Here is a 12,074-nt window from a genome sequence, read left to right as displayed (position 1 = left end):
GAACTCAGCAATCCTCCTGCCTCAGCCTCCCAAGTGCAAAGATTACAGTTGTGTGCCACCACGCCCAGCTTATGTGATGATTTTTTTTTTTTTGCCAGAAGCACTGCCATAGGCACTTTTGAGGTAGCCATGCCGGTGCCTTCAGGCCCACAGTGGGAGCACATCTTCCTCTGGGCAGGCTAAGCATGATAGAACTCTTCCCCTGGAGCCCTCTCTGACTCAGCCAGTCTGTGGGTGTGATCCTCTTCTTCATGCCTGTCCAGGTGCTGCTTAACCCAGCACTACCCACACTGGTCAGCGTTGACTCTGGCTCTGGACTTGGTGCACTCAAGGCACCTGGTGCTAAGACTGAGGGCAGGTATGGTCAGCTGAGGAGCATGTGGTGGCAGGTGGGAGGGGTGGAAATATGAAGGTGTTCATGGAGACGGGATAGGCAGGCTGGGGGTCACAGCGCACGTGCTGGGGAGCTGTGTCCTGAGCAGAGTTGCACAAGATTCACACTTTGAGTGCCAGCAGCATGGTGCAGTTGGCAGAAGGAACCAGGAGACCTCTGAGTGAAGCTGTGCCCCTGGGGTCCCCAGTGTCCAGCCAAGGGCTTCACCAAAGGCCTGGCCAGGATTGGTGGGTCATGGGTTACAGTGATAGCATGTCTGTTCTCAGGCACTGTTGCCAGTCCTGGCGAAGAGGGGACTCATCCCCAATCTGCAGACGTTCTGCAACCTGGCCATTGGGTGCCACAGGCCTGGAGATGGTCTGCAGCTGCTTGCAGACATGAAGGTGAGGGGACCCAGACCCAGATAGGATGTCCGTGGTGGCGAGCACTCGGAGAGCTCTAGAAGGGAGCTGGGGCCCAAAATAAACTAGGGCTGTGGTGGGGCCGTCAGGGCAGCTCCACTCTAGAGCAGAACGGCCATCAGCCCCTTTGGAGCAAGGAGACCCTGGTGAGCTGCTGTGAAAATAGGCCGATAGCAGAGGGCATTCTCATCTGAAGGTGGTGGAGTCCATGGCCATACCACTCTGGACGTGCCCAATCTTGTCTGATCTCAGAAGAGGGTGATGGTGAGGGGTGATGGAGGGGTGGCAGTCGGCCTGGGAAGAGCCTTTTGAAAGCCTCTAAATGTTTCTGTACACATCCCACCTTGTTCCCATTGAAACTGTGCTAAGTGGATTTCATCTGACCTCAGCAGAGCGCATTTCTGGGCCAGGTAGTTTGTGTCAGCAGGCTGCTTTTCTAGGCTCCCCACCACTTGCTGGTGATGACATCACCAATAAAGACAGGAGCGATGAAATGATGTCTCCTGCCTGATTTTCTGCCCAAGTCGGCCTCAGAGCACCACAATCTTCCCACACAGCTCTCTGGGGCTGAGGGGCAGGGCATACTCACTTTCCTTCTGGATGGAGAGACACCTTGTTGTTGCTGTGAGGTTCTACCCTTCCTATCCCTGCTGGTCTTTAGAACAGACCTGATTGGCAGGGTGGCTCCCTACGCTGGACATCAGTGTCCCAACAGCTGCCAACATCTCGCTAATTGTGTGCTGTCTGTGATGTTCCAGAAATCCCACATGACCCCAAACGTCCACATATACAGCACCCTCATCAATGCAGCCCTCAAGAAGCTGGACTATACGTATCTCATCGGCATCCTGAGGGACATGAAGCAGAGCAGAGTCCCAGTGAATGAAGTGGTCATCCGCCAGCTGGAGTTTGCAGCCAAGTACCCACCCACCTTTGACCGGGTATGGGCACTGAGCTCTGAGATGCCCGTTGTCTCCTTGACCATGGCCATCCTGGTTCTATCCTTTTGGAGTTGGCATTCCTTTAAAATTGTCCAGCAGCTTCCCTTAGGAGAAATCCCAGTCCTTGTCCATGTGTTCCTAAGGCCTGTCTTCTCATAGTTGACTTGGTCCCTCTAGCTTCTTTCCTGCCTTGGGAGCATTTGTATCCTCTCTGCCTCAGATAGACTCCCTGGGTTCCTTTTCTTGTAGGTCCCTGCTTAAAAAGCCTTTTCTCAGAAATGCCCTGTTGCCCACAGCATACAGCCCTATGCCTTGTGCCATGGTTCACAGTCTGTAATTATATGTGCTTACGTGTGACTTACACCTTCACTAGGTTGTAGGCTTCTGCCCTGCTCACTGCTTGTGTACCAGTGAGTAAGCAGCAGCAGAGCAGTGACAGAGCTGGTTTGGCAGTGACCACTGCTCTAAGGATATCAGGCTCTAGCATTTGGTCTTAGGGTTGAGTCAGACCCTGTGCTGAGTGTGCACTGAGCAAGTGCGGCTTGGCCAAGCACAGCCCAGACAGGGAAGGCAACAATAAATGGCACACCATGCAGGGGCGGGAACTCAGTAACAGTCTGCAGGTATAGCACTTGAGTGCCACTTGGGAATCTGGGTAGGAATGAGTTGAACAGGGAAGGTTGTGCCAGACAGAGGGCACAGCTGGGTGTTTTTGGACTCATTGAATCCTGAGTTCTTTATACCAGATGCATGTCTTTGCCAGTCGAATGGTGTAAATACTCGCTTGGTGGATTCTTTCCACTCTGGTTTAGGACCCATCTTTTGGGTCCTCTTAGGTTTGGCAACAGTCACAAGACTACCTGAGCCCTAAAGTTCATTCTATCCAAACCATATACCAGGACTCCCTACAGCTGTAGGACTTGTTTATATTTCCATTTGTGATTGTCAAGTTTTGCCTTTTTTTTTTTCCACGAGGCAGGGTCTTGCTGTGTAGTTCAGGCTGGCCTTGAACTCTCAGTGATCCTCTTGCCTCAGCTTCCTTAATGCTGGGATGGGATTTTACAAGTGTGAGCCACCATGCCCAGCAAGTTTTTATTGTGTACTTTCAGCCTGAATTAGGTACATCAAGTTTGGAATTGCTAAATCTTTTTTTTTTTGTACCAGGGATCGAACTTGGGGCCTTGTGCCAGAACCACTGAGCTAAATCCCCAGCTGCTAAATCTTTGTTTTCTTTTTCTTTTTTTTGGTAGCAGGGATTGAACTCAAGACCTTGCACTTGTGAGGCAGGCTCAGGCACCACTGAGCTAAATCCCCAGCCCCAAGGAATTGCTAAATCTTTTTCTTTTTTCGGTACCAGGGATTGAACTCAGGGCCTTGCACTTGCCAGGCAGGTCCAGGCACCACTGAGCTAAATCCCTGGCCTGGATTGCTAAATTTTAAACCTTTTATCCTATGTGGAAACATCCTTTTGTCTCTGATTGTACTTTTTTCTGCATAGCCCCCTTCCAGTTTTCCTTCAGTACCTACTATACTTGGTGTGCCTTTTTCCTTTTACTGCTTCTCCAAGGAGGCAGTGGCTGTGCTGAGCTGGAAGTATTTAGACCAGAGGCCACTGTCGGTAGGACCCAAGGTTCTAGCTTGTGGGCTAGGGTGACATCAATGGGTCAAGGATTTGCGAAGATGCTCCCATATAGAGCTTCCCTGTGCTGCTGCCTATGGCCTCCTGAAGGAGGGTAGCAGGGAAGGCTTCCAGCTGCTGTGGTTTGGGGTCAGCTGTAGGTGACATGCAATGATTTGGATCATCCAAGGACGCCTCTGAGCCCCATGTTTTTTCAATTACAGTACCAAGGGAAGAATACCTACTTGGAGAAGATTGACGGTTTCCGAGCTTATTATAAGCAGTGGCTGAAAGCAATGCCAGCAGAGGAAACCCCCCACCCTTGGCAGGTGTTCCAGACCAAACCCAAAGGAGGCCAGGACACCGTCAGAGACACTGGTGTCGACAGAGGCCTTGGGGGCAGGTGATGGGGCACATGGCGAGAACAGTGTGTGGACCTTTCAGTGCCTGGGGAGCCGCATGCTGCAGGTGTTAGTTTAGAGGACGGATGCCAGGCCCGGGCTGCCCAAGTCCACAGCAGGTCCTACAGCAGCTCCAGTCACCTCAGCTCACCCTCGCCTGAGAGGTCACCTGTGTACCGGTCCCGGGCCTGGCACTCTTCCAGGTTCCATTGCCTGCTGCCCTGAAAGACTAACAGAGGACTCGAGAGCTTTAAAGGTTTTATTGTTACAAATCACAGCTGGTGAACACCAGCCCTTCACCCGAAGAGACCACACTCCAACGTGGGCCCAGAGTGCTGGTCCAACAAGAGTTGCTCCCAGGAATGGGGTGGCACAGCAGGAACCCGCAAGGTCCAAAGTCCAGGATGGAGAGGGCTCGGAGCCAGATGGCCTCAGCCAGAGCAGCCCCGGCAGCCGCAGTGTGTACACTCGATGATGCGACCCTGCAAAAGAGGACAGCTGCCCGTGAGACACCACACCCAGCCACGACCACACCCCTGCAGCCACCACACTAACCCTGAGCAGGGTGCCAACGGGACTTCCTGCAGAACACTTCTCAGAACCCTTCATGGGCAGTACCGGACAAGGGGATTTGAGTTTCCTCACGAAAAGGAAACAAGCTAGGTGTGGTGGCACATACCTGTAATCCCAGCACTTGGGAGGTTGAGACAGGAGGATCACTTTGAATTTTAGGCCAGCCTAGGCTACATAGTGAGTTTAAGTCCAGTCTGAACTACAACATCTTGTATCCAAAAAAAAAAAAGGGAAGTGACTATCAACACTGATGTTACATCTTTATGTGCATTTAATTCATGCCAATTCAACATACATTCTTGCTCAGAACAAATTCTGTATGGATGAGTCTTACTCTACCAGTGAGCTTGGTGAGTGTGCTGCTGCTCAGGTGCTCAGTGCCATGTCTTGGCTGGGACACTTGGTGGCAGGAATGCCAGGGCAGAAGGGTGTGTGCACCCGACTTCCTGTGGGCAGCGGGACAGTCTTGTCCTATAGGCCTGGTGTCTGGCTGGGGGTCTGCCCAGCAATCATGCCTTAGAGTAATAGTTTATCTTTTTAAACTCTCTTCAATGAGCAAGATCCTAGTGAAAACAAGCAAGATGGTGAATCCCAGCTAAGTCCAGGTAGCTTCTATTTGGGCCAAAGAGGAAACGGCCAACCAGACAGCTGCATGGCACCTTGGGGTCGTGGGATGGGGCTTCTGCTACTGTGCCAGCCCCTGGGCGCCTCACAGAGCCTTTCCCTGGAGGTGCCCTCATTGGCGTACTACTACCCAGCATACACGTCTGTGCCAGAGCCCCCAGTGTGCAAGGAGACGAAACTCCTGGGCACCAAGGCTCCGGGAACGCTGGTACAGCAGTGAGGAGGGCCCCACCGGGTGGGGCACGGGGCGCCTGTGTGAAACGAGGGAGCATAAGGCCAATCTGGGAGATGGCCGTCGGGAGGAGCTGTACCCACGGGCAGTGTGCTCGTTACTCTGCCTCATTCTGCAGCTGATTCCAAAGGGCAGGCAACGAGCTCAGCTGCATGCCCGGCACCTCTCCCAGGGTGCCCAGCCTAGCTCACACTGCAGTGACTGTGACGAAAGGGAAAGGAATTCCTGCTGAGCAGCTACTCTTCCCTGATGAGTCCTCCCACCACTGTGAGGTTGTTACCTGCCCAAAGGTGGGGCTGAGTCTGGCCCTAGACCACGCAGGATTGCTGCCAAACCCCAGCTAGCACAGATCCCTCAACAGAGGGACTCATTTCAGGAAGGCGAGCCAGCAGAACTCCAGTGACAAAGCCATAAGGCAGCCAAACCAAATGCTACAAAACCCCTTGGAGTTGCCTAGGGTAGTGTTTTGAATAACTGAAGAAAACATTAAACTTGAGCACCAGGCCTTACCACTTCCAGCTTGCTTTTGGGAACCCGGCAAATGCAGTTTGTCCCAAAATTAGTGTCCCGAGTCTGAATGCATCGCAGGCAGCACAAGTTCTCATACCCCTGCTTTTTCCACTTTGCAATCAGGTTTTTGTCTGCATAGCCTTCTTTAATACAATATTCATAGAGTTCTGTCAAAAAGATGGGAAAAAGGCATCAGACCATGGCATAACAAACCTGACCAACCCCTGGTTAAAAAGAAGTATTTCCTTGGGAGGCTAAGGCAGGAGGATCACCTTGAGTTCAAGGGCAGCCTGAACTATACAGCAAGACCCTGTCTCAAAAAAATTTTTTAAAAACTTTCCCCATTTTTAGTGGTAAAACTCACAATGCTTACAGAAGTTGCAAGGGTAAGAATCATTACCTAAGGAATTCTGAGTTAATCGGGTTCAAAGGCCAAGAGAGAATTTAGCAATTACCTCTGCTTATGGCTTTCCGCTTGTAAAAGAGGTCAAAGATATAGCGGGTTTTCTGGTGGTGGATTCTGAAGATGGGCCACAGAGACTCCACTTTCCTCTTTCCCTCGTGAGGTTCTGTTTCAGCTGGAGGCAAAAAAAAGAAATGTGTGTGTTTTGTGGAGTCGGGTTAGTTTGTACCTGCACAGGACAGTTTTGTGGGAGAGGATATTAATAACTATGGATAATGAGCTGGGCATGGTGACCCATAATCCCAGCACTCGGGAAACCGAGACAGGAGGATTACAAGTTTGAGGCCAGCTTGTATTACACAGTTAAGACCCTATCCAAAAAGTAAATACCACTTTATTTTCATTAGCATGGCTATAATCAAAATGACAAACAACACGTGACAGTGAAAATGTGGAGAAACTGAAATTCTCACTCTCCTGTGCTAGCAGTGTAAAAGGGTGCAGCTACTGAGGAAAACAGTGTGGCCGGTCTTTAAGAATGTACTACCCAGCAATTCCACCCCTAGGAACACACCAAAGAGAACTGAAAACACATAGCATATGCACACTTGTACATGAGTGTTCACTATAGTGAAAAAGGAAACAACCCAAATGTCTTCCAACTGATGAATGCATGAACTAAGTGTGGTCTACCCACCCAAAGGAATATTATTCAGCCATAAAAAGGAATGAAGCTGGGCATAGTGGTGCATGCCTGTCATCCCAGCACGCTGGGAGGCTGAAGCAGGAGGATCCCGAATTCAAGCCCAGCCTGAGCAACCTAGCAACTTAGCGAGACCTTAATTCAAAATTTTAACCACTTACCAGTCCAATTATTTAAATACAGGATGACCAAAAATTGCATATTTTTTCATTAACTTTTATAAAAATATAACAGGAAATATAAAAATGACAATTTTGGGCTGAGGATTTAGCTCAGTTGTTCCACTGCCTGCCTCGCAAGCACAATGTTTCGAGTTTGATCCCCGGTACCAAAAAAAAAAAAAGGACAATTCTACCAAATTTATTCATACAAGAATCGACTGGCTGGAATGACACCTGTGAGGGATGCTTGGGATAGTGAGTACATAAACAAAGGTGCTGCCTGAGTGGCCCTGGGGAGCAAGTATTAAGTAGTTAAAAAGGGTGGGGAATGCAGCTCACTGTGAAGGCCCGGTTTAATCTCCGGTATGGCACGCATGCAGATGGGTGCACACACACTGAAGTACATGATTCAACATGGATGAACCTGGAAATGTAAAGCTGGTGATGCTTGCACAACTCTGACTATACCAAGACCTCTAAACTGGATGCTTTAAAAAGGTAAATTTCTCAGCACGCGATTCTCAAGCAATCATTAGAAAAAAGTGATTCAAATATAATTGCTTTAACCCTAAAATGCTTTCTAAATTAGATAAATTAGAATACAGATTAAGAAGAAAATCATTCAACAATAACCTCTGTTAACACCTTGGTCTCATTTCACTAGACCTATTTGTACAGCCTAATAATTTCTCAAGATAATGTTGGGCTCACATATATGCAGCCTAATAATTTTTAAGGTGCCTCTAATTTCATTTCCCAGGTAAAATCCTTTAGGACTAAGAGCCAAAACAAGTACGCAATCTGAAGGTTTTCCGCTGTATGTAAACGACTGCAGCTTCAACAGGCGAAGGATCAGGTGGAACAGTATACCCCACACCCCTGCAAAGTCCAAGTTCAGAGCTGGCAGATTTTTCCTTAGAACCTAACTAATAATTGTTCTTAGAAACCCTCACGGTTTCTTGGAAACCAAAAGTATCCTCCGAAATTGTTTTTTTGGCCAGAGGTTTGCAAGTAGCTAACTGGAGAGCATTATTCAGTTCTTCTTGCTGCTGACTGGCTGCTGCCCTGTAACCAGCATTCTTGTATCATAACAGGTTGCTGAACTGTGCGTAACTATCTCTGTAGTTCTGGGTTTTATTCTTAAAGCCCTAAGATCCCTAAGATGCTGCCAAAATGGCCTATACCTTCTAAGGCTTTATTAGTACAGTATTTTATTAAATTATGTAACTGTGGGAGACACAACATATTTAGGATTTAAACTAAGGATGGGAATTTATAGGCATTTTTCTGATATGTGAAATTTGCAGTTTTTCACATTTTGATGCTGCTCTAGGAACGGAACCCCCATGAATTTCACCCACCATAAGGCAATTCTCTTTTAGCAATCAAAATTGATCTTTGTCAGCCAGGGATTTAGATCAGTGGTGCTGTGCCTGCCTCCCAAGTGTAAGGTGCTCAGTTTGATCCCCAGTACCCAAAAAAAAGCCTGATCTTGGTCAACTACTTCCTTTCCATGTTGTTGCTGGGTTGCCCAAGCTGGACTCAAACTCACCATCCTCTTGCTTCAGCCTCCCCAGGAGCTGGGATTATGGGTGAGTGCTATCACACACAGCTCCTCTCAGTTTTTGTTGTTGTTTTTTGTACCAGGGATGGAACTCGGGTCCTTGCGCCTGTGGGGCAGGAGGTGGTCCTCTCAGTTTTTAGGGCACAGGGGAAAGGCAAGGAGTGTTCAAGAAAACCATAGCTCCACTTCTACCAACTTTTAAGCCGTTCTATTACCTAGAATTTATAATTCTACTCAACAGACAGGATTCTGTGAACGAAGTACATAGGCCTCTATGCCTGCTCTGGGGAAGGTTCTGCTCTAGGTGCCCAAGGAACATGAGTGGGTGGGACAGAAGACCCCTGCTCTGGACATCTGGATAGTCTTAGAAATGTAAAACATCTCAGACTTAACCTGTCTAGAATTGAAATCCTTATTCTCCCATCGCAAAGCTGCTTTCTTTTCTTTTCTGGGTACCAGAGATCGAACTCGGGACCTTGCACTTGAGAGGCAGGCAAATCCCTGGCCCATAGCTGCTTGCTTTCTCGAGCCATAAGTCATGGAGCCATTCTTGACTCTTTGTTCTTTCTTCACCAATCCAGCAGGGCTGAGCCTGAATTTCCACACAGTAACACGGGTTCTAGCTTTTGCCTCTTGCCAGTCTAGAGCCCCCTAACACGTCCACCATTGAAGTCAGGTGTCCCGTGCCACTCATCATCTACTCGGGCTGCTATTCTCATTCTCTCCCGAGCCACCTTCACCTTCACCCTTTTTTTTTTTTTTCCTTAACTAGGTCTCAGGATATAGTCCCGGTTGGCCTTGAACTTGCTGTACTGCCTAGGCTGGCCCTTGCTTTGGGTTCAAGCACTGCAAAGGAAAAATGGAAAAAAATATCATCCTTAAAGGAGGAAGCAGAATTTATTTTCAAAGACTCAAAATCTCTTTTATTCCAGCACACTTCTATTTTCTTTCACAAAAAGCTGCTGGGAATGAAATCTCTCAGCCCACAATGACATTGATTACTGCAAGTTCTGGATATCTAATGAACATTAGCTGGCACAGTCAGTTATGAAAAGAGGGGGGAAAATAATTTAAAACTGATTTAGTAATTATTGTTGAAGGTGTGACCTCATAACAGTGGTTAGATTCATTATAAACAAGCATTTAAAAGCTTGGCTCAGGGTGCCGAGGACTTAGCTCAGTGGTTCTGGTGCCTGCCTTGCAAGCGCAAGGTCCCAAGTTCAATCCCTGGTACAAAAAAAAAGCTTGGCTCAGGGTATCAGGGTATAGCTCAGTGGTCAAGTGCCTGCCTACCATGCACAAGACCCTGGATTGGATCCCCAGCACCACAAAAAAAGGGAAAGTATTATATTTTGTATTATTTTAAATATACACCTAACCAAAACAGTAAATATAGACTATTCTGACCTATATTCCTTAAAGCTTTTGTATTCAAGTTGATCCAAAAAAATTTTTAAGGCCCTTTTCATTAAAGTTATCTTGTTTCCAGTAGTTGTAGCATTCTAGGTTGATAAGCAAACATTATACTCTAGTGTCAGAGGACAAGCCTCTTATTACATTGAGTTTGTGCCTGGTTCTGGAGGAAGCTAAGCCTGTGAATCTCCATGCAGCCAACGCAGCAGGAGCATTTCACTCACCTTCTCTCATCTTTTGATCCAATTCATCCAGTGTTGGTTCAATCAACTCCCAGCCATCTGGGGGAGCTTTCCGGCTTCTTTTGACTTTAGGCATTTTTTTTCCCTTACAAGATAGTTTGCAGAGATCTGGAAAATAAATAGGTTTCTGAGTCTCATTTTACCAAAAGTCACTATTTTGGTACATATTCACTTCCTGGCCCCATACTGGACACTGGAATCACAAAACAAGGAATTAAGGCAAACTCTGCCTCTTAGAAGGTGACATTTTGGTAAGGAGATACACAAGTGAAAAGGCAATCACAATCCAGTGTGAGAAGGACTGTAATTGAGGGAGCCAAGGGGATGAGTGTTTGAAAGGGAAAAGATGACTGTAAAATCACAGTACCTTAGGATCTATTTCCAAGAGTGAAGTAGAAAGATCTCTGGTCTCTGCAGTTATAGGCTTGAACTTTTGTCTCTCTCTACCAATTATTCTATGATTTTGGAGAGATCACTTTCCCTCTTTAGTTCTCAGTCTCATCTGCAAAATGAGGGCAGTAGATTAACTGATTGCCAAAGTTTATTTATTTTAGTGGGACTGGCGACTGAACTCAGGGCCTTCGCACTGAGCTACATCCCTAGCCCTTTTTATTTTATTATTTCGGGTCTCAACTGAGTTGGCCAGGTGGGACTTGAACTTGCAAATCCTCCTGTCTCAGCCTTCCAGAGTGTTGGGATTACAGGCGTGTGCCACCACGTCCAGCTGTCAAAGTCCCTTTTAGACCTAATGAACACGCTTCATAAAGTCAGGTAAAGCTTATACAAAATCTTAACCGCAAAATATTTTCAAACTACACAGAATTTCCTAGCTGACAAAGAGAACTTCAGGCTATATTTTACCCTTAAGCACAGCCAACCCATCTCCCCCACATTTACTCAGTCCCCCCTGCTGTAAGGTACCCGATGCTTTACAAAGCCCCCTGCCCATAACATTAAACACTCCATAGCAACTTTTCGGATAAACAATCAAACTCTAAGCAGTGAAGTCAGGGTCGCAGAGCTGGGAACTGGCAGACATAGAAGCTGATTATCGCGCTCCTTACTCCCAAATCAGTGGTCTTTGCACTGGTTTCCCTGGCGCTGAAACTAGAGATGGGTGGAATCTGAACCTGCCCCAGGGCGCACAGCCAGTGACAAAATAATCACTCTCTGACCCAGGGAAATTCAAAAAGTCCTGATTCAACGTGGGAGTGAGAAGATGCCTGTGGGGGAGATAAAAGTAGGAGGTAAAGAGATCAAGAGCAAAGAGGTGTTGAGCAGTACACAGGGGTAGGGACACTCAAGGACCGGAACGAGGGGGAGAGAATGTTATAGCCAGGATTGTAGGGACGACTCCTAAAAAGGATGCCATGCGAAGACTGCTTAGAAAATAGTATTTAGATAAGGAAAACAAAACCCAAACCAAAACCAATCCCGGCAGGAAAAAGGATGTGCAAAGTAGCCTAGTACCAAAAGAACACCCCAAATCTACCATTCCCCCGGCAGAACAAAAAGGCGCTGACTCCTCTCCGTGCAGCTACTCAGTTCGCCCTCCGTAGACCTCTGGTCCCAGCTTCAGCCGCTGCCAAGGTGTAGTACTCGAGAACAGAGGGAAAACGCTCACCGAAAGCCTGAGCGCCTACGGCCTTCGCTCCTGTGCAGACTGCTTCCGCCCCTTCCGGTCTCTGTGGGACGAGGCCCGCACGAAGCCCCGCCCCACTGCGCGCGAAGATTGCGTCACTTTAGGTGTCTGCTGCGCTGCCTGTATAGAATTCCGGAGCCGCTGAGGTCCTTTGTTCTGAGGTCCCGGCAAGGGGCCGGAGGGACTACAAGTCTCCCCAGGCGGAGACACTGGTGGCGCTGTTGCCAGGCAGGGCGCGGGTAGACCTAGACT

General features: G+C 48.0%; 2 protein-coding genes across 13 annotated transcripts in view; one reads left to right on the top strand and one right to left on the bottom strand.

The window, feature by feature from the left end:
- LOC101696935 (ATP synthase F(0) complex subunit f, mitochondrial) overlaps positions 1 to 4,641 on the top strand; it is a 45,500-nt gene extending 40,859 nt beyond the window's left edge. For all 5 annotated transcript variants that reach the window (XM_087195885.1, XM_021254806.2, XM_004840507.3 and 2 more), the window contains 3 exons: positions 661 to 777; positions 1,554 to 1,736; positions 3,579 to 4,641. In XM_087195885.1, the coding sequence (XP_087052011.1) occupies positions 661 to 777; positions 1,554 to 1,736; positions 3,579 to 3,761 (483 nt within the window). In that variant the 3' untranslated portion in view covers positions 3,762 to 4,641. The remainder of the gene's footprint in view (positions 1 to 660; positions 778 to 1,553; positions 1,737 to 3,578) is intronic.
- Bud31 (BUD31 spliceosome associated protein) lies at positions 3,997 to 12,007 on the bottom strand. 8 transcript variants are annotated; one of them, XM_087195937.1, is made up of 7 exons: positions 11,805 to 11,846; positions 11,245 to 11,403; positions 10,548 to 10,682; positions 10,163 to 10,288; positions 6,150 to 6,272; positions 5,695 to 5,861; positions 3,997 to 4,237 (listed from the first exon to the last, which is right to left on the bottom strand). In XM_087195937.1, exons 4-7 carry the CDS (start codon positions 10,254 to 10,256, stop codon positions 4,187 to 4,189), a joined length of 435 nt encoding a protein of 144 aa, XP_087052063.1. In that variant the 5' UTR covers positions 10,257 to 10,288; positions 10,548 to 10,682; positions 11,245 to 11,403; positions 11,805 to 11,846; the 3' UTR covers positions 3,997 to 4,186. The 8 variants fall into 8 exon arrangements, with proteins under 8 accessions (XP_087052063.1, XP_021110502.1, XP_087052064.1 ...); XM_021254843.2 differs by having other exon boundaries at positions 11,673 to 11,840; XM_087195938.1 differs by having other exon boundaries at positions 11,704 to 11,840.
- Positions 12,008 to 12,074: the final 67 nt, after the last annotated feature.

Source organism: Heterocephalus glaber, unplaced genomic scaffold, assembly GCF_053883595.1.
Source record: "Heterocephalus glaber isolate CG9 unplaced genomic scaffold, H.glaber_assembly_v1.0 deba00001610, whole genome shotgun sequence".
NCBI classification, from domain to species: Eukaryota; Metazoa; Chordata; class Mammalia; order Rodentia; family Bathyergidae; genus Heterocephalus; species Heterocephalus glaber.
The sequence above is the reverse complement of the archived record's forward strand: the minus strand, read 5'-3'. Positions and strand labels throughout refer to the sequence as shown.